The sequence below is a fragment of the Hyla sarda genome, chromosome 1, assembly GCF_029499605.1.
Source record: "Hyla sarda isolate aHylSar1 chromosome 1, aHylSar1.hap1, whole genome shotgun sequence".
Taxonomy (NCBI): domain Eukaryota; kingdom Metazoa; phylum Chordata; class Amphibia; order Anura; family Hylidae; genus Hyla; species Hyla sarda.
Genome location: NC_079189.1, coordinates 299,526,524 through 299,548,082, shown reverse-complemented (window position 1 = coordinate 299,548,082; position 21,559 = coordinate 299,526,524). Strand labels below are relative to the sequence as shown.

At 43.4% G+C, this 21,559-nt stretch overlaps 1 protein-coding gene across 5 annotated transcripts in view; it reads right to left on the bottom strand.

Annotated features, from left to right (window-relative positions):
• LOC130269112 (survival motor neuron protein-like) overlaps positions 1-21,559 on the bottom strand; it is an 86,501-nt gene that overhangs the window by 13,507 nt on the left and 51,435 nt on the right. For 2 of the 5 annotated variants that reach the window (XM_056518079.1, XM_056518081.1), the window contains 5 exons: positions 15,086-15,280; positions 5,109-5,339; positions 3,247-3,429; positions 830-898; positions 597-746 (listed from right to left, as the gene is read on the bottom strand). In XM_056518079.1, coding sequence (XP_056374054.1) covers positions 597-746; positions 830-898; positions 3,247-3,429; positions 5,109-5,339; positions 15,086-15,280 — 828 coding nt within the window. Of the gene's footprint in view, positions 1-596; positions 747-829; positions 899-3,077; positions 3,142-3,246; positions 3,430-5,108; positions 5,340-15,085; positions 15,281-21,559 lie in introns of those variants that run through there. The other 3 variants (XM_056518080.1, XM_056518083.1, XM_056518082.1) reach the window with 3 other exon arrangements.

Below are 21,559 nucleotides of genomic sequence, written 5' to 3'. Positions count from 1 at the left end.
CAGAGTTCTGAAAATAGCTTTCAGAACACCAGGTGATGCACGGAGAATGGCAGGGGATCCCAGGATAGGGGATAAGAAACACAGGTACTATAGTTCTTTACAAGGTAATCTCACCAACAGTAACCCCTGCCAGCATGAAAACAACTGTGCTGCATAGAGCTGGACTAGGTAATGAAAAATGGCTACTTCTGATTGAGCTAATTGGCAAGCATTCAGATGCACACAGGTACTATTCTATATGTTTTAAAGGTCAGAAAAAAATATTTATTATTAAACATATAATGTGAGAAGGACCAACATCACATTTGAATATGTGGCACTGATCATGCATTATTAATGTATTAAAGTGGTTTTATATAAATGCTATATATAAAAATGCTTATAAAAGAAAAATTCTACAACTCACTTTGTTTCAGCGTTCAGTTCATTTACAAATCCTTTGTTTGCTGAGAGTGTTCTTGTTTATATTGCCATTCTATGTTCTTTAGATTAGGCTTTATTACATAAAAGTAGAAAGCCCCTTTAAAGTTAAAAATAAACATAGCATGGATAATATCGATGTTACAATTTAGGATGACATTTTCGGAAGCTATTACCTTGTAAAAGCCAGTGTGATATCCAGTCATGTACCAAGCCATGAGCATACAAGCTAATACATCTTCATCCTCCTGTTCCTCCTCATCATAATCCTCCCACTCAGTGCTGAAGAAAGGAGGTGGTGGGGGAGGTGGCGGAAGGGGTGCCGACTAGGGGAAAGAACAAGTGAAATTACAAATGGGTCTTAGAGAACACTGAGAAAATTACAGGGTATTAGGTGACAGTTACATACAGGAGGCCAATTGTGCCAAGCAGGAAGATGAGCTCTCACAGGAGGTGGTGGTGGTGGCCAAAAGCAGCCCTGTAACAACAAATAAAAGAAAAATAGTAAAGATAAAGCCTTAGTTTCCTTACTTTCTGACATCATTAAATAAATGATTAATTATACCAGTAGAAAGAAAACAGGTACATGTTGAAAACCTCTTCCCTACTCCCTCTTTTGTTTTAAGACGTATCCCACAGCTCTGTACAGACATTACTATCACTAACACCAGTCCTCGAATACACAAACACTAGGGCAAAGTCCATGGCATGCAAGTTAACCTATAAATATGTTTTTATTTTAGTATAGGAGGAAAGCCACAAAGACAAATTAATAACAGAGTACATCGTTGGAGGCTCATGACGTCACGGCCATGCCCCGCTCGTGACGTCACAGCCACACACCCTCAATGAAAGTCTATGGGTGGGGGTGTGACGGCCATGTGGTTAACTCAGAAACACCACAGAAGCTACTGGCTGTGTGGTTAATAGTGTTGAGCGGCATAGGCCATATTCGAATTCGCGAATATTCGCGAATATATGGACGAATATTCGTCATATATTCGCGAATATTCGCATATTCGTTATATTCTTGTTTTATTTTCGCATTTGCGAATATTCTCGCATACGAAAATTAACATATGTGAATATTCGCATATGCGAACATTAGCATATGCTAATTTTCGCATATGCGAATTTTCGCACGACAGTCTCACACAGTAGTATTACAGCCTTCTTTACACCACACAAGCTGGAAGCAGAGAGGGATGATCACTGTGAGGTGTACTGTGGAAAAAAAAAAAAAAAAAAAAACAAAAACGAATATTCGTAATTACGAATATATAGCGCGAAATTCGCGAATTCGCGAATATGCGATATTCGCGAATAATATTCGAATTGCGAATATTCGTGAGCAACACTAGTGGTTAACTCAGGAACACTGGCTGTTAAATGAGGAAAAAAGCTGCTATTGGCTGAGCTGATGATGTCATCAGAGTTCATAGGCTACAAACTATAGAAGCTAAAGTGGCTGAAAAAGCTTCTGTTGTGCAGATCTACAGCATATGCAAACTAGATGATGTTGTTACAACATAAACAGAGAATTTTTATTCCTAATTTAGATGTAAATCTGTAGAAACAGCGGATTTTTTTCAGGGCAGCTGGAGATTTATTGGAGATACACACTTCCTTACTATATTTATATAGACAGTACAGCAGGCTGTGGATTTTATTGCAGCTGAAATGAACTTTATGGACTATTAATAGACAAGAGAATCTCATAGACCATTAGAGCAGGTTTACACGTAATGATAGTATACCATGCAGCTTTATTGCAATACAGTTTTGGCTGCACAACACTCTGCTTTTGAACCTAGCCTGACAGCCTCCAGAAAGTGATTAAGTGCATTCTCCTTTCCTAAAGAGTATGAAGTGAAAGGGGAGATAAACACAAAGCATCATATATGCGTGCCTTATACAGGCCTCCGACAGAACAAGAGCTGTCATTATATCCCAGTCCTCTGCTGATTGTATCCTGGTCTATACAGGAAAGCTGACAAGAAATCTGGATATGAATAGAAAGTCTTTGCCTTTCAGACGGATCTAGTAGAAATTGTGAAAACACAATTTATTTATTTTTTGAGGATAGTAACATAAAGGATAAAAAACACCAGAAATCCTAAGATATATTTCCTTTTCTAATAATAATAACTTTAGTGTACATGGATACCATACACCTGTCTGACTGCTGTCTAATTCTAATAAAGGAAAGAATGTTTCTGTGAAAATACCATCTAATCACCAGACATGCCAAGGTTGGTATTTTCTATTTCTTTATGCAATTATTATATCCATACTGCATAGATTTCTGAACCATCATGTTTTTTCTTTCTAGCATGTCAAGTCATTCTATTAAACCCTAATATGTATGCTTCACATTGCCCCGAACAAGCCTCTTAACGCTTGTCTGTTCTATCAATTGTTAGTAAATATTGGGGTATTTAAACAGAACATATCTCAAATAAGGAACATATTCCATCTGCCATGTTATCAGATGTCATATTCTACTTCATTTTTCTGCACACAATAACCCACAATACTCCCAGGACTACTAGGCACTGCTACAGTATGTCTATCTTCATGATGTCAGCTTTGACTTCCTTTTCCATTTTCCTGTAGGACAGAAATATAATGAAGGTAAGAAAGATAAGGTTTTTAACCTGTTTCTGTAGTGCCCATAAACAGCATGAGCAATCATCAACTGTCATGCTGGCGGATGGGTCCCTAAAATTGAAGATTTTATTTTTACTGGCAGCAAAAAAAACGTCCAATACGAAGGTAAAAGTTTAATTAAGTGTCCATATAATAGGTGTACTGGACACTACTCACCTTAGGTGGTGGAGGAGGAGGTAATGAAGGTGGAGGTGGTGGTGGGGGAGGTGGAGGCGGAGGTGGAGGTGGAAAAGTATACATCCAATCAGACTTCTTCCCTTGTTTCCTCCAATTGCGGGATAGGTCAGGTGAAGAGGTAGAACTCCTCCGAGTGTACAGCCAATCTGTGTCTTCCTCATCCTGCCAATCAAAGCTGTTAAATGTGAAAGCCAGCCTTTGGTGTACTGTGCTAAGTCTTCCCTTGTGCCTGTTCTACTGGTGGAAAGCATGGTCTCCCCATATACTAGTCATAACCCTGTTAGCATCAGACAGATTTTTAGCAAGAGCAATTCACAAATTTTAAAAGGTCATGCATCACCATACTACTATCGATCAGACATATAAAAGCAGGGTATTTCAAATATTTTAGTGTCAGTGAATGTATTGACATTGACTGTGTTTACATCAATTTTTTTGTCACACATGACCTTAATATACTTAAAGTGAATCTCCACCTTCTAAAGGCATTTTTTGGGGAAAATACAATTATGTTCCATGCCTCCCTGTGTTCTTAAAATAAAAAAGTCTGCATACTCACCTCCCCAGCAGCTGTCTTCCTGCCCCCACTATCCTTTTCTTCCTCCTTAAAGGAAATCTGTCATCAGAATCACCCGCACTAAACCTGTTACACAGGCTTGTAGTGCGGGTGATCCTGATTAAAACGCTCCTTACCTGGTTAAAAATGGTTCAGCGCTTCTTCAGATATCTATATTTTTAGTTTTCTGTTATTCCCTGGCTTGGGACTCAGTGGGAGGTGTTATCATCTGGGACTCGGCTATACGTCATTCTAGCTGGGCGGAGCGGCCGCCCGGCTCATGAATATTCATGACCTTATCCTCATGCGCGGTCCTCCCCACCAGACCTAGAAAAAGGAGTTAGACTACGAGGATAAGGTCATGAATACTCATGAGCCGGGCAGCCGCTCCGCCCAGCTATAATGACGTGTGGCCGAGTCCCAGATGATAACACCTCCCACTGAGTCCCAAGCCAGGGAATAACAGAAAACTAAAAATATAGATATCTGAAGAAGCGCTGAACCATTTTTAACCAGGTAAGGAGCGTTTTAATCAGGATCACCCGCACTACAAGCCTGTGTAACAGGTTTAGTGCGGGTGATTCTGATGACAGATTTCCTTTAAGAACATTTATTGCCTTCTCAGTCAATAACTGAGCTAATCTGCAAGCACGAAATATAATCAGAAGAAGGAAGAATGGGACCACAGCAGGGACTGGAAGACTTGACAACAGCAGCAGTGGGGAAGCAGGGGAGGTAAGTATGCAGGCCTTTTTATTTTGACTGCACATGGAGGCAGGTAACATACATTTATTTTTCCTTGGAAAAACCCTTTAAGCCCATGTAATTTTTAGGTTCATTAGTTTCGTATTATATCTTTTACCAATTGAAGCAGCATATATATATATATATATATATATATAGATATTAAAATAACAATCTGGCTCCCTGCAGCACCTCTAGAGGAAAAATGGAAAACAGGGAATTTCAAGCACTATATCAGAAAACAACAAAACATTGACACCCATAAAGATAAACTAATAAATTTAATCAGGACAGAATTTTGAAGTGTTAGAAATGTTATTTAATGGTGAACATTTATTTTAAAGTCTTCATTGTGCCTATCGTGTGCTATATGAAGCTGTCTAAATGAAGCTTTTGCTTTCTGTACTTTAGTCTCACTTAGGTCAGCCTAATCACCCCCGTAACTTCAGAAGGGTAAGACATGTTATCATTCTCTAGCCCACTGAAAACTAAAGCCTCCACGCAGCAAACCCCATTCGGCCCCACACATCAAGCTGTGTACCCCTGAGCTGTCCAGTCCTAGAGGTGCAGGACTCGCCTGCTTCTTGCCGCGAGTGCGTGCTTGGACTCTGGATGGAGGCATCAGATCAGCCAAGTCCTGCTCCTCCTCATTCTTATATCCCTCATACACCACCACACAGGTGCCCAACACCTCATCCACAGAGCGAATAACGGCTGAGTATAGCTGTCCGTCCTCAGACCACTGTACTGAACAACGGTCACCAACCTTCCACTAAATAAGAGAGAAAAATGAGAGATGGTGCACTTGTAGGCTTTATTATGAATTTATAAATCTAATAAAGATATAAGAAATAAAATAAAAGAAGTAAACAAGTTTATGCTACACCAGTTTGGTGAAAGAGGTATATCATTCATACTTGGTCAGTTAATACTATTTGGAAGGTATTAAAATATATTTTTATAAAAGTGTGACTTTTAAAGTGCTAGTAAGGCTAAGTTTCCACTTGTTTTTTTGTGTGCGTTTTTCCCCAAAAAACACCAAAACGTCCCCATGCCATTTTTTCATTGAAAAAAACCCCTGCGGCCAGATGCTAGCTGCAAAGCAATGAGAAATTGCAAAATTCTTTTTCCACTTTGCGTTTTTCAGTTTGCCATTTTTTTTATCCTTTTCGCGTTTTTTCACTCATTTTTTTTTTAGCTCCTTGGCGGTTTTTCAAAGTCGCAGCACGTTTTTCTCCCATCGAAGTCTATCATGTTTTTGGCGTTTTAACTTTGGCATTTTTGCAGGTGGTTTTTATTCTTTTTTTGGACTTTAGCGATCCAAAAACATGATGGAGATACCTTTTTTTATTAAAATTTTGTTTGGCACTATTAAAAAAATATACTAAAAAGATACAGTAGTGATGGAAAAATTTTAGAAATTTTTGAACAGGGATCAATTTCTGTGGGCGGGCAGGGCACTAAAAATGTAGCCGACAATAATAAAAAATGTAGCGTGTGTGTGTTTTTCACTTAAAAATTTTTTTTTTTATAGGTAGTACTACTACTCCCAGCATGGAACACACTGTTCCATGATGGTAGTAGTAGTACCTGCACTAATTGACAGATCGCCCTGGGTGCTGTGATTAGCCAGATGGTTCCAGCCAATCACAACTCTCTGTAGAAAATATGGATAGGTGTATATATATGTCAGTGCAGGGGACCATAGAAGAGATTTTTCAAGAGAATGAAGTATTTCTCTCAGAAAAGGATTGCAGTAACACATGTTTTGCTATACACATGTTTATTCCCTTTGTGTGTATTGGAACTAAACCAAAAAGGGAGGAAAAAAAAGCAAATTGGACTTAATGCCATACCAAACTCCAAAAATGGGCTGGACAAAATTATTGGCACCCTTTCAAAATTGTGGAAAAATAAGATTGTTTCAAGCATGTGATGCTCCTTTAAACTCACCTGAGGCAAGTAACAGGTGTGGGCAATATAAAAATCACACCTAAAAGCAGATAAAAAGGAGAGAAGTTCACTTAGTCTTTGCATTGTGTGTCTGTGTGTGCCACACTAAGCATGGGCAACAGAAAGAGGAGAAGAGAACTGTCTGAGGACTTGAACAAGACTACATTTTGCCAAATTGAACTTGAGTAAGCCAAAATCCTTCTGGGAAAACGTCTTGTGGACAGATGAGACCAAGATAGAGCTTTTTGGTAAAGCACATCATTCTACTGTTTACTGAAAACGGAAAGAGGCCTACAAAGAAAAGAACACAGTACCTACAGTGAAATATGGTGGAGGTTCAATGATGCTTTGGGGTTGTTTTGCTGCCTCTGGCACTGGGTGCCTTGAATGTGTGCAAGGAATCATGAAATCTGAGGATTACCAACGGATTTTGGGTTGCACTGTACAGCCCAGTGTCGGAAAGCTGGGTTTGCATCCGACATCTTGGGTCTTCCAGCAGGACAATGACCTCAAACATATGTCCCAGAAAGCACCCAGAAATAAATGGCAACAAATCGCTGGAGAGTCCTGAAGTGGCAGCAATGAGTCCAGATCTAAATCCCATTGAACACCTGTGGAGAGATCTTAAAATTCCTGTTGGGAAAAGGCGCCTTCCAATAAGAGAGACCTGGAGCAGTTTCAAAAGGAAGAGTGGTCCAACATTCTGTCTGAGAGGTGTAAGAAGCTTATTGATGGTTATAGGAAGCGACTGATTTCAGTAATTTTTTCCAAAGGGTGTGCAACCAAATATTAAAGGACAAGTCTCACAGTAAACAATTGTTCAGCTTCTAGTGCAGAAGGTAAAGTTATATAGGTTTGTAAATCACTTCCATTACCAATGCTGCTTAGAAACCAGCTTTTTCTGCATTCTTCTGTCTGACAGGAAATTCAGCTGTTCCAGGTTTTCATGACTTGCGACCCCCTATTCAGGCTGTTATCAGCAACATCCCGGGGCCGTGACGTGACAATTACCCAGAAAACCCCTGTGCTGCAGAGAGCTGCCTGAGCTCGGCCTTAGCCCCTCCCATCTGATGAATATTCACACTGTCCTCCCTCTGTTCTGCAGTGATTGGCTGAGCAGCACTGCCTATATGTCGGCTGATTCAGATCATAGTTCTCTCCCCTCTCCTTGCTAATGTTTTTACACTGATAACGGAGGAGAGGGGGGAGGGGAGGGAGCTGCCAGCGTAGGGCTGTCACACTGAGAATGGAGGGGAGGGAGAGTAGAATTGTCACACTGAGCACTGGGGAGAGAGGAGTGCAGGGCAGAGGAGGGGGGAGGTGATTGTGCCACTGTAAAGCTGTTTCATTGAGAGGAGGAGGGGGAGGGAGTGATTTTACAGTGTAAAACTGCAGCTTCAACTCCAGGGTCCCTCTCTCTGAGCACTGAGATTACATTTTGTTTCCTCGTGGCCACCCTGCTGTATAGGGCTATGATTGGAGCTCAGTGTTATGTGGGCGTGACTAACATAAGTTAGGGGTGGTAACAAGCTCTCTGCTCAGGCAGCTGAGAGCAGGAAATGTGAGCAGTGCATGCAGGGAAATGTAGTCTTTGAGATCACAGGCATAGCCACCATAACCAGGAAGCAACTGCAATTTATGAGCTGAATAGCCGGTGAATGGGGGCCGGAAAAACAATCACAAACATGTCAGAGAGGTGGTAGGTGAATATACTATGGAATGGCTAGGTATTTTTTTTTTCTTTGCTGCATGGGATATCTTCTTTAAGTTAAGGGTGCCAATAATTTTGTCCAGCCCATTTTTTTCCTCCCTTTTTTGGTTTACTTCCAATACACACAAAGGGGGAGATTCATCAAAACCAGTGTAGAGGAAGAGTTTTGCAGATTGCTTCTTTCATTTTTGAAAAGGCCTCTGCAAAATCAAAGAAGCAATCTGATTGGTTGCCATGGGCAGGGCTGGCCTTAGGTGTTCAGGCGCCCTGTGCGAGCTAACTTTGTGGTGCCCCCCCCCCCCCCCCCCGTAAACATACACAAAGAGGAAAACAATCTTTGTAACAATTTTTTTTTTTTTATATTTAATCATTCCCCTGCCCCCTTAATCAGTCCCATGTCCCCCTTCACCAGTCCCCTGACCCCCTTAATCAGATGCAGTATAGCTTCCCACATTAGGTGCAGTATAGTTCCCCCACATTAGGTGCAGTATAGTTCCCCCACATTTGGTGCAGTATAGCTCCCCACATTAGGTACAGTATAGTTCCCCACATTAGGTGCAGTATAGCTCCCCACGTTAGGTTCAGTATAGTTCCCCACATTAGGTGCAGTATAGTTCCCCCACATTAGGTGCAGTATAGTTCCCCCACATTGGGTGCAGTATAGTTCCCCACATTAGGTGCAGTATAGCTCCCCACATTAGGTGCAGTATAGCTCCCCCACATTAGGTGCAGTATAGTTCCCCACATTAGGTGCAGTATAGTTCCCCCACATTAGGTGCAGTATAGTTCCCCCACATTTGGTGCAGTATAGCTCCCCACATTAGGTGCAGTATAGTTCCCCACATTAGGTGCAGTATAGCTCCCCACGTTAGGTTCAGTATAGTTCCCCACATTAGGTGCAGTATAGTTCCCCCACATTATGTGCAGTATAGTTCCCCCACATTGGGTGCAGTATAGTTCCCCACATTAGGTGCAGTATAGCTCTCCATATTAGGTGCAGTATAGCTCCCCCACATTAGGTGCAGTATAGCTCCCCCACATTAGGTGCAGTATAGTTCTCCACATTAGGTGCAGTATAGCTCCTCCACATTAGGTGCAGTATAGCTCCCCCACATTAGGTGCAGTATAGTTTCCCCACATTAGGTGCAGTATAGTTCCCCACATTAGGTGCAGTATAGCTCCCCCACATTAGGTGCAGTATAGCTCCCCACATTAGGTGCAGTATAGCCCCACATTAGGAAGAAGCAGGTTCCCCACATTAGGTAGTAGCAGGTTCCCCACATTAGGTAGTAGCAGGTTCCCCAAATCCCCCCCCCCCCCCCCCCCCGACTCACACACACACACACACAGACAGGCAATCACACATGCACACACACACAGACAGACACCCACACATGCACACACACATAGACAACCTTACCTGTCCTGCGCTGCGCTTCCCTTTTCTGCAGCGGCGGCCTGACGAGTGACGTCACTGACGTCCTGTGCGGGTCTGCGGAGGGACGTCACATGCGCGACGTCCCTCTTCAGACTCGGGCCGGCCAGCCAACCAGAGACGCGGAGGAGGGCGGGGTAAGTGAAACCTCCCTGTGTAATGAAGAAAACTGTGCCCTGAAGCGGAATGTGACCCTCCGCATAGGGACACAGTTGAGGAAGGGTAGTGGGAATGTAATGAGAGGAAGCGGCCTGCAAAGCAGAAAACTGTGTCCCTGTGCGGGGGGTCACATTCCGCTACAGGGCACAGTTTTCTTCATTACACCAGCATTTAGCGCTGCTTGCCCGAAGCAGGGCTAAATCCCGGGCGTTGGGCAATACAAATTATATATACTTGGTGCGAGCTGTGTCGGCCGCCCGGCGGCCCTGATGCTATGGCGCCCTGTGTGGCCGCACAGCTCGCACACCCCTAAGGCCGGCCCTGGCCATGGGCAACCCAGAAACTTTTCCTCTGGACAGGTTTTGATAAATCTCCCTCAAAGGGAATAAACATGTGTATAGCAAAACATGTGTTACTACAATCCTTTTCTGTGAGAAATACTTCATTTTCTTGAAAAATTTCAGGGGTGCCAACATTTACGGCCATCACTGGGCGGAAAATATGAATGATGATTCTATTCACATCACTGGGCGACCCGGAGTATAGTGCAGAGATGTGAGCGCTGTATAGAGCCGCTCCGCATCTCTGCTATATTATGGACGATCGCATCAGGTGTCAGGAGTGACACCCGGCGCAATCTGTCTGTTAGTACAGGAACTACTACTCCCATCATGGAACAGTGTGTTCTATGCTGGGAGTAGTAGTACTACCTATAAAAAAAAAAAGTGAAAAACACACACACTACATATTTATTATTGTCGGCTACATTTTTTGTGCCCTGCCCGCTCACATAAATTGATCCCTGTTTAAAAATTTATAAAAATTTTGTTATAAAAAATATTATTTTTTTCCATCACTACTGCATCCTTTTTGGGGCCACAAAAAAAAAAAAAAACAAGTGGAAACTTAGCCTAAAGGTAGTGAAAAGTATGTTAAAATGTATAAGTACAGCTGACAGGATCTGTGTATTATCTAGCTAGTCTACAACAGAAGTGCATAAATGTTTAAATGGCCACTGTCAGATTCAAAAACTTTTTATATGTTGGACATCTTGGCAAAACATTAACCTTTTTAATATACTTCATAAGAACATTTTATTTCCTTTTTATAGAAATCATGGTTTATAAAATCATGGCTTTGTCCAAGCTGAAGCACAGGCATGGACAAAGTACAGTAAGTGAGGCAGGGCTAGAACTCCTCTGTGCTCTCTCCTGTCTGATAGCACTCCTCTTTGCTCTCTCCTGTCTGATAGGACTCATCTATGCTCTCTCCTGTCTGATAGCACTCCTCTGTGCTCTATCCTTTCTGATAGCACTCCTCTGTGCTCTCTCCTGTCTAATAGCAGTCCTCTGTGCTCTCTCCTGTCTAATAGCACTCATTTGTGCTCTCTCCTGTCTAATAGCACTCCTCTGTGCTCTCCTGTCTGATAGGACTCCTATTTGCTCTCTCCTGTCTGATAGCACTCCTCTGTGCACTCTCCTGTCTGATAGGACTCCTCTGTGCACTCTCCCGTCTGATAGGACTCCTCTGTGCTCTGTCCTGTCTGATAGGACTCCTCTGTGCTCTCTCCTGTCTGCTAGGACTCCTCTGTGCTCTCTCCTGTCTGATAGCACTCATTTGTGCACTCTCCTGTCTGACAGGACTCCTCTGTGCACTGTCCTGTCTGATAGGACTCCTCTGTGCTCTCCTGTCTGATAGCACTCCTCTTTGCTCTCTCCTGTCTGATAGCACTCCTCTGTGCTCTATGCTTTCTGATAGCACTTCTCTGTGCTCTATCGTGTCTGATAGGACTTCTCTGTGCTCTCTCCTGTCTGATAGGACTCCTCTGTGCTCTCTCCTGTCTGATAGCACTCATCTGTGCACTCTCCTGTCTGATAGGACTCCTCTGTGCACTCTCCTGTCTGATAGGACTCCTCTGTGCTCTCTCCTGTCTGATAGGACTCCTCTGTGCTCTCTCCTGTCTGATAGGACTCCTCTGTGCTCTCTCCTGTCTGATAGGATTCCTCTGTGCTCTCTCCTGTCTCATATCACTCATCTGTGCACTCTTTTGCCTGATAGGACTCCTCTGTGCACTCTCCTGTCTGATAGGACTCCTCTGTGCTCTCTCCTGTCTGATAGCACTCCTCTGTGCTCTCTCCTGTCTCATAGGACTCCTCTGTGCTCTCTCCTGTCTGATAGGACTCCTCTGTGCGCTCTCCTGTCTGATAGGACTCCTCTGTGCTCTCTCCTGTCTGATAGCACTCATCTGTGCACTCTCCTGTCTGATAGGACTCCTCTGTGCTCTCCTGTCTGATAGCACTCCACTTTGCTCTCTCCTGTCTGATAGCACTCCTCTGTGCTCTATGCTTTCTGATAGCACTTCTCTGTGCTCTATCGTGTCTGATAGGACTTCTCTGTGCTCTCTCCTGTCTGATAGGACACCTCTGTGCTCTCTCCTGTCTGACAGCACTCATCTGTGCACTCTCCTGTCTGATAGGACTCCTCTGTGCACTCTCCTGTCTGATAGGACTCCTCTGTGTTCTCTCCTGTCTGATAGGACTCCTCTGTGCTCTCTCCTGTCTGATAGCACTCATCTGTGCACTCTCCTGTCTGATAGCACTCCTCTTTGCTCTCTCCTGTCTGATAGCACTCCTCTGTGCTCTATGCTTTCTGATAGCACTTCTCTGTGGTCTATCGTGTCTGATAGGACTTCTCTGTGCTCTCTCCTGTCTGATAGGACTCCTCTGTGCTCTCTCCTATCTGACAGCAATCATCTGTGCACTCTGCTGTCTGTAGGACTCCTCTGTGCACTCTCCTGTCTGATAGGACTCCTCTGTGTTCTCTCCTGTCTGATAGGACTCCTCTGTGCTCTCTCCTGTCTGATAGGACTCCTCTGCGCTCTCTCCTGTCTCATAGCACTCATCTGTGCACTCTCCTGTCTGATAGGACTCCTCTGTGCTCTCTCCTGTCTGATAGCACTCCTCTGTGCTCTCTCGTGTCTGATAGTACTCCTCTGTGCTCTCTCCTGTCTCATAGCACTCATTTGTGCACTCTCCTGTCTGATAGGACTCCTCTGTGCACTCTAATGTCTGATAGGACTCCTCTGTGCACTCTAATGTCTGATAGGACTCCTCTGTGCTCTCTCCTGTCTGATAGCACTCCTCTGTGCTCTTTCCTGTCTGATAGCACTCCTCTGTGCTCTCTCCTGTCTCATAGGACTCCTCTGTGCTCTCTCCTGTCTGATAGGACTCCTCTGTTCTCTCTCCTGTCTGATATGACTCCTCTGTTCTTTCTCCTGTCTGATATGACTCCTATGTGCTCTCTCCTGTCCGATGGGACTCCTCTGTACTCTCTCCTGTCCTACCAGATAGGAGAGAGAGCACAGAGGAGTCCTATCAGACAGGAGAGAGAACAAAGGAGTCCTATCAGACAGGAGAGAGCACAGAGGAGTCATATCAGGCACACAGAAGAGTACTATCAGACTGGACAGGAGAGAGCACAGAGGAGTCCTATCAGACAGGAAAGAGCACAAAGGAGTCCTATCAGACAGGAGAGAACACAGAGGAGTCCTATCAGGCACACATAAGAGTACTGTCAGACAGGACAGGAGAGAGCACAGAGGAGTGCTATCAGACAGGAGAGAGCACAGAGGAGTCCTATCAGACACCAGAGAGCACAGAGGAGTCCTATCAGACACGAGAGAGCACAGAGGAGTCCTATCAGACACGAGAGAGCACAGAGGAGTACTATCAGACAGGAGAGAGCACAGAGGAGTGCTAGCCCACCCTCACTTACTGGACTTTATCTATGCCTGTGCTTCAGCTTGGACAAAGCCATTATTTTATACGCAATGATTTCTATAAAAAGGAAATAAAATTCTCTTATGAAGTATATTAGAAAGGTTAATGTTTTGCAAAGATATACAACATATACATTTTTTTCGTATCTGACAGTGCCCATTTAACTTTTTCCAGAATCTCATTTTAGGTTAAATGTGGGTCTATTATAAAATATATACAAACAAAAGTTTAGTTAAATGTATGACACAAGAAGAAAAATGCACAGGTTTATAGGGACTCAAGCTTAAATATCAGCAAGAGAATGAATAGTGTAATCAATATAGTAGCAGACAGGGAGGACACAGATATCTGGAAATATAGGTTAAATGGACTTTGGGGGTCAGAGGCTATACAATTAAAATGAACCTGTCATCAATTTCATTCTACCCGACCCATGAGTTATTGGGGCAGTCCTCAGTGCTTGTCCCACCGGCCTTAAAGGGGTCTTCCAGGACACAGTGCTATTACTATACAATGTACAGTGCAGAGCTTTCAGCCCCTTTACTATGTAATGCGGGGCACCAATCAGCGATTCATAGCCTATCCTGTAAATAGGCTATAAGTACAAAACTCCAGGAAAACCCCTTAAAGGAGTACTCCGGTGCACACTTTTTTCATGTTATCCCGTCCGGGCTGCAAAATAAAAGAAAACACACTTTATCTTACCTGCCAACGAGCCCCCGGAGCTCCGGTACAGGTGTTCGGTCCCCGGGCTGTATTCTTCTTACTTCCGGTTAGCCCGTCACACGCCTCGGCCAGTGATAGGCTGAAGCTCCGTGTGACGTGCCGGGCTAACCGTAAGTAAGAAGAATACAGCCCGGGGACCGAACACCTGTACCGAAGCTCCGGGGGCTCGTTGGCAGGTAAGATAAAGTGTGTTTTCTTTTATTTTGCAGCCCGGATGGGATAACACGAAAAAAGTGTGCGCCGGAGTACTCCTTTAAATTGATTTCTTCCTATACACAAACATGAACTGATCTATTACACAAAGTCGGTGGGGTTATGAGAAACAACTGGGAACCGCCCTGATAACTCATGGTTTAGGCACCATAAAGGTGGATCATAATAGTGGCAATGGTGGGAGAGGATGGATGAAGTGATGACTGTGACAATAGGGTTTAGGCTGATATTATAAATATAAAATAAATAAAATATAATATAAAATGTCACAGTAGAGCAAACAGTCTTCATCAGTTTTACAGCTGTGACAGTGTTACTGAAGCTGCCATCAGTTTACAAATATCTATATGTAGTTAAATTCCATTGAATGCCATAGGTTTAGTAGGGTTCATCAAAGTGTTAGGTTAAAATGTTGGCAAAGATGGGAAATGAAAGGACAGAACATGTGATCAGTCAGGTATATAGGATGTGAGGAAGAGGAATTATTATTTCTGGAGAGGGATCATAAGCAGGAACAACTCTAACAAGAAAGAATTAGTCACCTGTTTAACAGGTGGGGTGCTATCCCCACTACTCCCCACTGACACAATTTCATCCAGCTGATGCCTCTCAGTGTTTCCATAGCCATTGTACTGCACCACACATGTTCCTGTTTCTCTATCAATGGATTTTACAGTAGCAGGATAGACACATCCATCTTCTGACCAAACAGCACTACAAGGGTCTCCCACCTTCCACTAAAAATGAAGACAGAAATGAAAGTAAGAAACAGATGCAATAAAGTCTTACCTTAAAACACACTGGAGCACTCCTTGTCAAATGACAAGCCTATTACATGCCCTCATGTTCTAGAAATTTTTAAAGTGAATGTCTGCTACACAATTTCTGCAAGCTATTGAAATATTTCAGCAAAACATAATGCATTACCACTCGTTTTTCAGTGGAAAACATGAATCATAACATGTGACAACCACTTGGATACCCAAACAGTGAATACTTACTCATATTCCATTTGGCAGAACTGACAAGTCTCTAAGGCTAGGTTCACACTGTGGAATTTCTGCCAGAGATCGAGCCGGCGGCACTAGGACCGCGAGGACTACATTGCTATCCTCATTGATGGCAATGCATTTCTGAGCAGATCTCCCAAAAAATCCAGCCAGAAATGCATTGCAGTCTATGGGGGCAGCAATGCAGTCTGCTCGGTCCTAGCGCCGCCAGCTCAATCTCCGACAGAAATTCTGCCCAGAAATTCTGCAGTGTGAACCCAGCCTAAATGTTTCTTGTAGTCAGCTAACCCTTCCTTGTAAACTTTTCTCATGAGAATGTTTCTATTTCACAGATATTATTGTCATGGCCATCCCAAACCTATGCGCATTCTTCCCTAAAGTTAAAGGGGTTAACCAGCAAAAAAATGTATTTTTCTTATATGCCTCGGCTGCTGGAATAAAAATAATTTAGTGTTGATGTGGCAAAGCCACGGCGTGTCTCGGAGTGTGAAGGTGAGGTGGATGAGGCAGATGTTGTAGCCCTGGGGCAAGGTCTTATTAAAGGGGTTCTCCGGTGCTTAAAGAAGAAGTTACAAGTCTGCGAGAGACAGAAATCTTGCTGGTTTGTAGGTGACCAAATGCTGACTTTCCACCAAAATTTGCAAAAAAATTATTAAAAAATCAGAGAACTTACCAGGCTCCTTTTTTGCCTCAATCAGAAAGGTTTTCACATCACAACAATTATTTGGAGATCGAAACACCCTAGAATAGCCTTTGGTACCCTGATTAGACCAGACGCAGAATGTGGGATTGGTCTACCTGACCCAGCCTCAAGTAATAGACGTCATTCATCAACCCAGACACAAATTGTGGGTTCAAATCATAGAGGCCATCTCCCCCAGACCCCTCCGCTCCCCCTACCTGCTCCACGACAAACAAACTAAGCTTTTTAAGAACATCTTGACAGGTCCCATCTGGAAATCCTGGTTAATGCTACAAAAAAATCTTGTTGCCCATTCCCCCTGCAAATTAGAGACCTCCCACTTAATACTGATATAAATTCTGAAAGATAACTCCTGACGGTTGGTCCTCCCTGAAAGTGCCATACAATAATTTAATTGATTTGGAAATTATCCCGACTATCCAAGAAATCAAGACCTTAACAGGTATAGACAACATTCATCCAGAGTTTTATAGTTCTCTCTCCCATTTTAAAACAAGCATGAGGGACATGATACCGTCATGGTTTGAGAAACTTTTACTCCAATGTTATGCCTAATATATGAGCACATTGGGGGGTATTTATCAATTTTGCCTGTTGACAGTTTCTTTTTACCCTATTTTTTCAACTTTGTTTTTTTTTTGCAGATGTGCGCCAAATTCATTATTTGGTAGTAATTTTGGCGCAAATGCCGAAATCAGCTGTTCACAGCGACTTTTACACAGAACTTACCGCCACAGAGGACAGCGTATTTTACCCTGTAGAGAAGCCATGTAGAGTCCCTCCTGCAGTATATCAGCAAGCGACATGAGTTATTTTCTTATGTGGGGTTTATAGCCACCATGTGAAATGGATTGTAATTTTAACTTCAGTGTTTTTTTTTTTTTTCTTTGCCTTTAGTGCTTTTCTTTACTGAACCTGTGTGGCCCATGTCCGATACTGGCTCAACGGAGGGGGAAGTCCCTCAGAGACAACCATGTCACAGGATAGTAGTGCGCAGCCCCGGAGGCATCGCTGCTTTCACAAAAATTTTATATAATGCATTTTGACGCCTTTACATTTTCTGACATTGCTATGTGTGTTTTCCATGTAGAAAATGTATTGGTGGTGAATTGCGCCAAAAAAAAAAAAACAACTCTAAAAAGGTGCAAAATTGCACCAAAGATCGATTTGCGCAAATGATGAATACTGACCAAAGCAAAAATCACACACAGGACCTTTTTGAGCAAATAAAAAAAAAAAAACTACAGTGGAGAGAATGCGCCAAACTTTGGCACAAAAAGACACTGCATCAAAGTTACACATAAAAAAAATAAACACATAAATCCGTTGATAAACCCCCCCCCACCACCCCCCCCCCCCCCACCCCCCCCCCCCCCCCCCATAGTCTCAGAGACTATTCCCACCTCTTAAACCCTCTCTTATATCAAAGCTTGGGAAAACTGATCTTGGGAACCCTTCTCCACCACCCAATTAGACTTATCAATGAAAGCCCCAAGATGGCCTCTAGATGTGTTAGGATAAGAGAAAGCGGTTTCAAGGTCCTGTCCAGATGCTACTACACCCAACTAAAAACCATAAATTAATCCAAATTATACAGAAAATTGTTGGAAATGTGACAACGAAAATGGATCATAACATTATTAATCAAATCTGCTCACTAAGAAGGTCACGTGACGGCATGACGTAACGCCGTCAGCTCCGGGCCGGCCCCTCTCCCGCTGAACGCTGCTAGGGAAAAACTCCTGCAACCCTGCCCCTGGCTTCCCCCTCCTCCCCCCTCCTCTCAATGAAGATGTGCCGCTGATTGAGCTCCCTCACCGGAGGACAGGATCCGGACACGGTCGGGCGATGGTACGCTCAGGCACAGCTGAGCCAGCTCAGGCTCCTGGAGAGGGGCCTGACAGCTTCATGGTTAGTGGCTGGATGGGACCATGTGATCCAGCAGTCATGTGACTCAGTGTTCAGGAAGAGGCCGAGGCAGGACGAGAGGCACAGGAGCCTGCTCCAAGGACTGAAGGAGTGTGTGGAGACAGATTGAGCCAGTGAAAAACTGTAAGTGGAGCTACATACTCTATATGCCTGCTGCACTGATGGTGGGGCTCCGCTGCGCTATGTGAATGCTAGCTCTCCTCGGGATAATCGAGCTCTCTAGGCTATACTATGATATTATGATCAGTGGCTCAACCAGTATTATGGAAAATGCTATGGAAAATGTTTGCCAGGGGAATACCAGGGTATGTCCCTCTTTCCACTATAGGAGGTGTCATGGAGGGATGTACGGAAAAATAGCGAGGCATCCCTGGTATCCTTTATGGGGACGCTGGACTTTGTTGTTCTGACAGCCTCGGCATGAACCAAGCTAGAGGGGGCTAGATGTGATGGCATACCTACCTCATTTGGAGCTCTGATGATCTCTACCAGTACATTTGCTTATTCGCCTGTCTTTACTTCTTTTCCCCCAGCAAGTGAGAGGTGGTGGATTGTATGCATTTCTGACCTGGGAACTGAATATACTGCAGAACTGTGAGTCTCGTTTGTTTTTCCTTTTTTTTTTTTTTTTCTGCTCCACCTCCGGCTATTAAAAGAGGAGCATGGTAAGAATTAAGAACTTTCTCCAAATACATCTTTATTAAAACACCTTCCCGTACTGTGCTTAATTATAGACTTTCGGCTCCAGGTGTTGCCATGCCTCCCAAAGTCAATGCCAGAAAATCTATCGGGGGGGGGGGGGGGAGTGATGCCCCACATAATATAAGAATGGATAAATTCCTGAAGTCCCCACTTGATAATATCAAAACTAGGAACCAAAAACAAGTGGGACAAGAACAAGAACTTCATAATACTATGAGTGGATCAAGATTTACTATATTACAGTCAGGAGATGACTTGCCAGAGGTGGAAGGGGGGAATCTAGACTCACAGGTTCTGAAATCTATAATGAATGGGGGTAATAAGTCACTGGAGGACCTAACATCACAAATGGGCGCTTTTAAGTGCGGAGGTCTCCTTTATAAGAGAAGACACCAACAAGATTAAAGATAGAGTTAAGCAGATAGAAAAAGCAGTCCCACATATGGAAAAAAGAGCTGGGCGAAATGCGAAAGGAGCGAGAAGCCCTGAAAGAGGATAACAAATATTTCAGAGAAAAGCTGGCAGACTTAGAGGACAGATCAAGACGTAATAATGTACGAATTGTGGGGATCCCGGAGGGTGAAGAAGGGGAAAACCCAACATCCTACATTGAAAAATGGTTGAAGGAGATTGCTGGGGAATCCCTACTCACATATTTATTTCATGTCGAGAGGGCCCACAGGATCCCCATGAAAAAAGCCTGCTCCGGGTCTTGCTCCAAGAACCCAGGGTGTTCATGTACCCGGACTTTTTCAAGCGATACCCAGCGCAGAAGAATGGCCTTTAATTCTGTTAAAAAGAGACTGCACGCGGCCCGGCATTAAATTCTCTCTTTTGTTCCCCCGCCAGATTGAGGATTACATTTGAGGAAAGGGTGTATTTCTTCACTAGTGACGATGAGACCAGTAAATTGGCTGAGAGGAGAGGGGATTGTAGGAGTGGTAGGGGAAGCAGAAATTATGTAGAAGGTGGTGGAGGGGGAGGGTCCGGAGGGAGAGGGTATAGTGCAGTTTAGAGATTCGTGGGTATCACGAGTCAACAGAGGGGGGAGGGGGGTTGGGTGGGGAGGATGGGAGGTTGGGGGGAGGGTTGGGGAAGAGGGTTGGGGAGGGTTGAGGCACTACCAGCTGGGATGCACCACATAGCGAGAAGTGGAGCCTGTCGTTCCGGAAAAAAGAACAGAAAAATGTTTATGTCTACGAATAACAGTAATAAAATATTAATATGGAATGTGAGAGGGTTAAAAAAACAGGAGTAAACAGGTAGCAATATTCGATAGAATAAACAAGCACCTCCCAGCAATTGTATGTCTCCTAGAGACCCACCTGACTAGGGATTCGCTGAATATCCTAAGTAAGGGCTGGATAAAGGAAGCTTTTCATTCTACTTTTTAAGAATATTCCTCAGGGGTCTCAGTCTTAATTCATAAGGCTGTAAACATGCAAGTGTTAAAACTCTAATCGATCATAGAGGTAGATTTGTATTTCTCTATGTTAAATGGGGGGGTAGGTTATCTATTTTAGCGTTTACATACATCCCCCCTCCTTTTTCAACAGAAGTATTTCAAGTCTTAATGGATTTTCAAATGGATAAAGAGTTTACTGACCTTTGGGTAATGGATGATATGAATGGCATCATGAATAAGGAACTTGACTGGCAGGGCAGAAATTTGGGAAATAATAATACTCTGCTTTATAGCTGGTGTCAGGAGGTGGGATGGGAGGATGCTTGGCGAAAGTTATACCCCGTACAAGAAGAAATTCTCCTGTTATAATGCCACTCACAAAACAGCCTCCAGAATTGATCACGTCCTTGTTAATAATGCAGGTCTAATTTTTACTCATAAAATAGTGTATGAGCCTGGGTGTGTGTCAGATCACGCAATGTTAGTCTGTTATATTAAAAAGGAGAGGAAGACACAGGAAGCCTCTAGGAGTATGTATATAAATCCCCATTGGTTAAAAATTGAGGATGTAACAAAGGGGGTAAGCTCCGAAATTAGAGAATTTTGGGAAATCAACAAAAGCACAGCTGATACTCTGATAGTATGGGATACACTAAAAGCTTTCTTGAGGGGGATTCTCATTAGGAATATCGCCAGGTTTAAAAGGAAATGTAAGGAGAAGGAAAACGCGATACTGGGGAAAATAGCGGCAGCCGAAAGCATATATGGCATTAATCCTAACTCGGAGAACTGGGATCATCTTAAAAAGCTGCAAGACCTGTATAGTAAAATTGCCCTAGAGAAGGCTCAACACGCTATTTTTTTCAGGAAACAGAGACAATATGTTGAAACAGGTAAACAAAACAAAACACTTATGGTAATTATTGATCAGAAAGTGAAAAAAACAATTATTGGGATAAAAAATAAAGAGGGTAGGGAATGTACTAAACAGGAGGAAATAACAAGTGTGGCAACCCAATTTTACCAGGACTTATACTCGAGGGAAAGCTTTGTGTCAGATGATGAAATTGACATTTTTTTGAAGAAAATAGGGCTCCCTAGTATCAGCGAGGAAGAAAAGGTGAAAATGGGGGAAGAGATTAGTATAGGAGAAATGGAATCTGCCCTAAAGTCCTTTGTACATAACTCCGCCCCGGGCTCGGATGGTCTGGTCTTTGAAGTTTATAAATGTTTTGGGGGTGTGCTACTGCCATACCTTTTAGAGGTT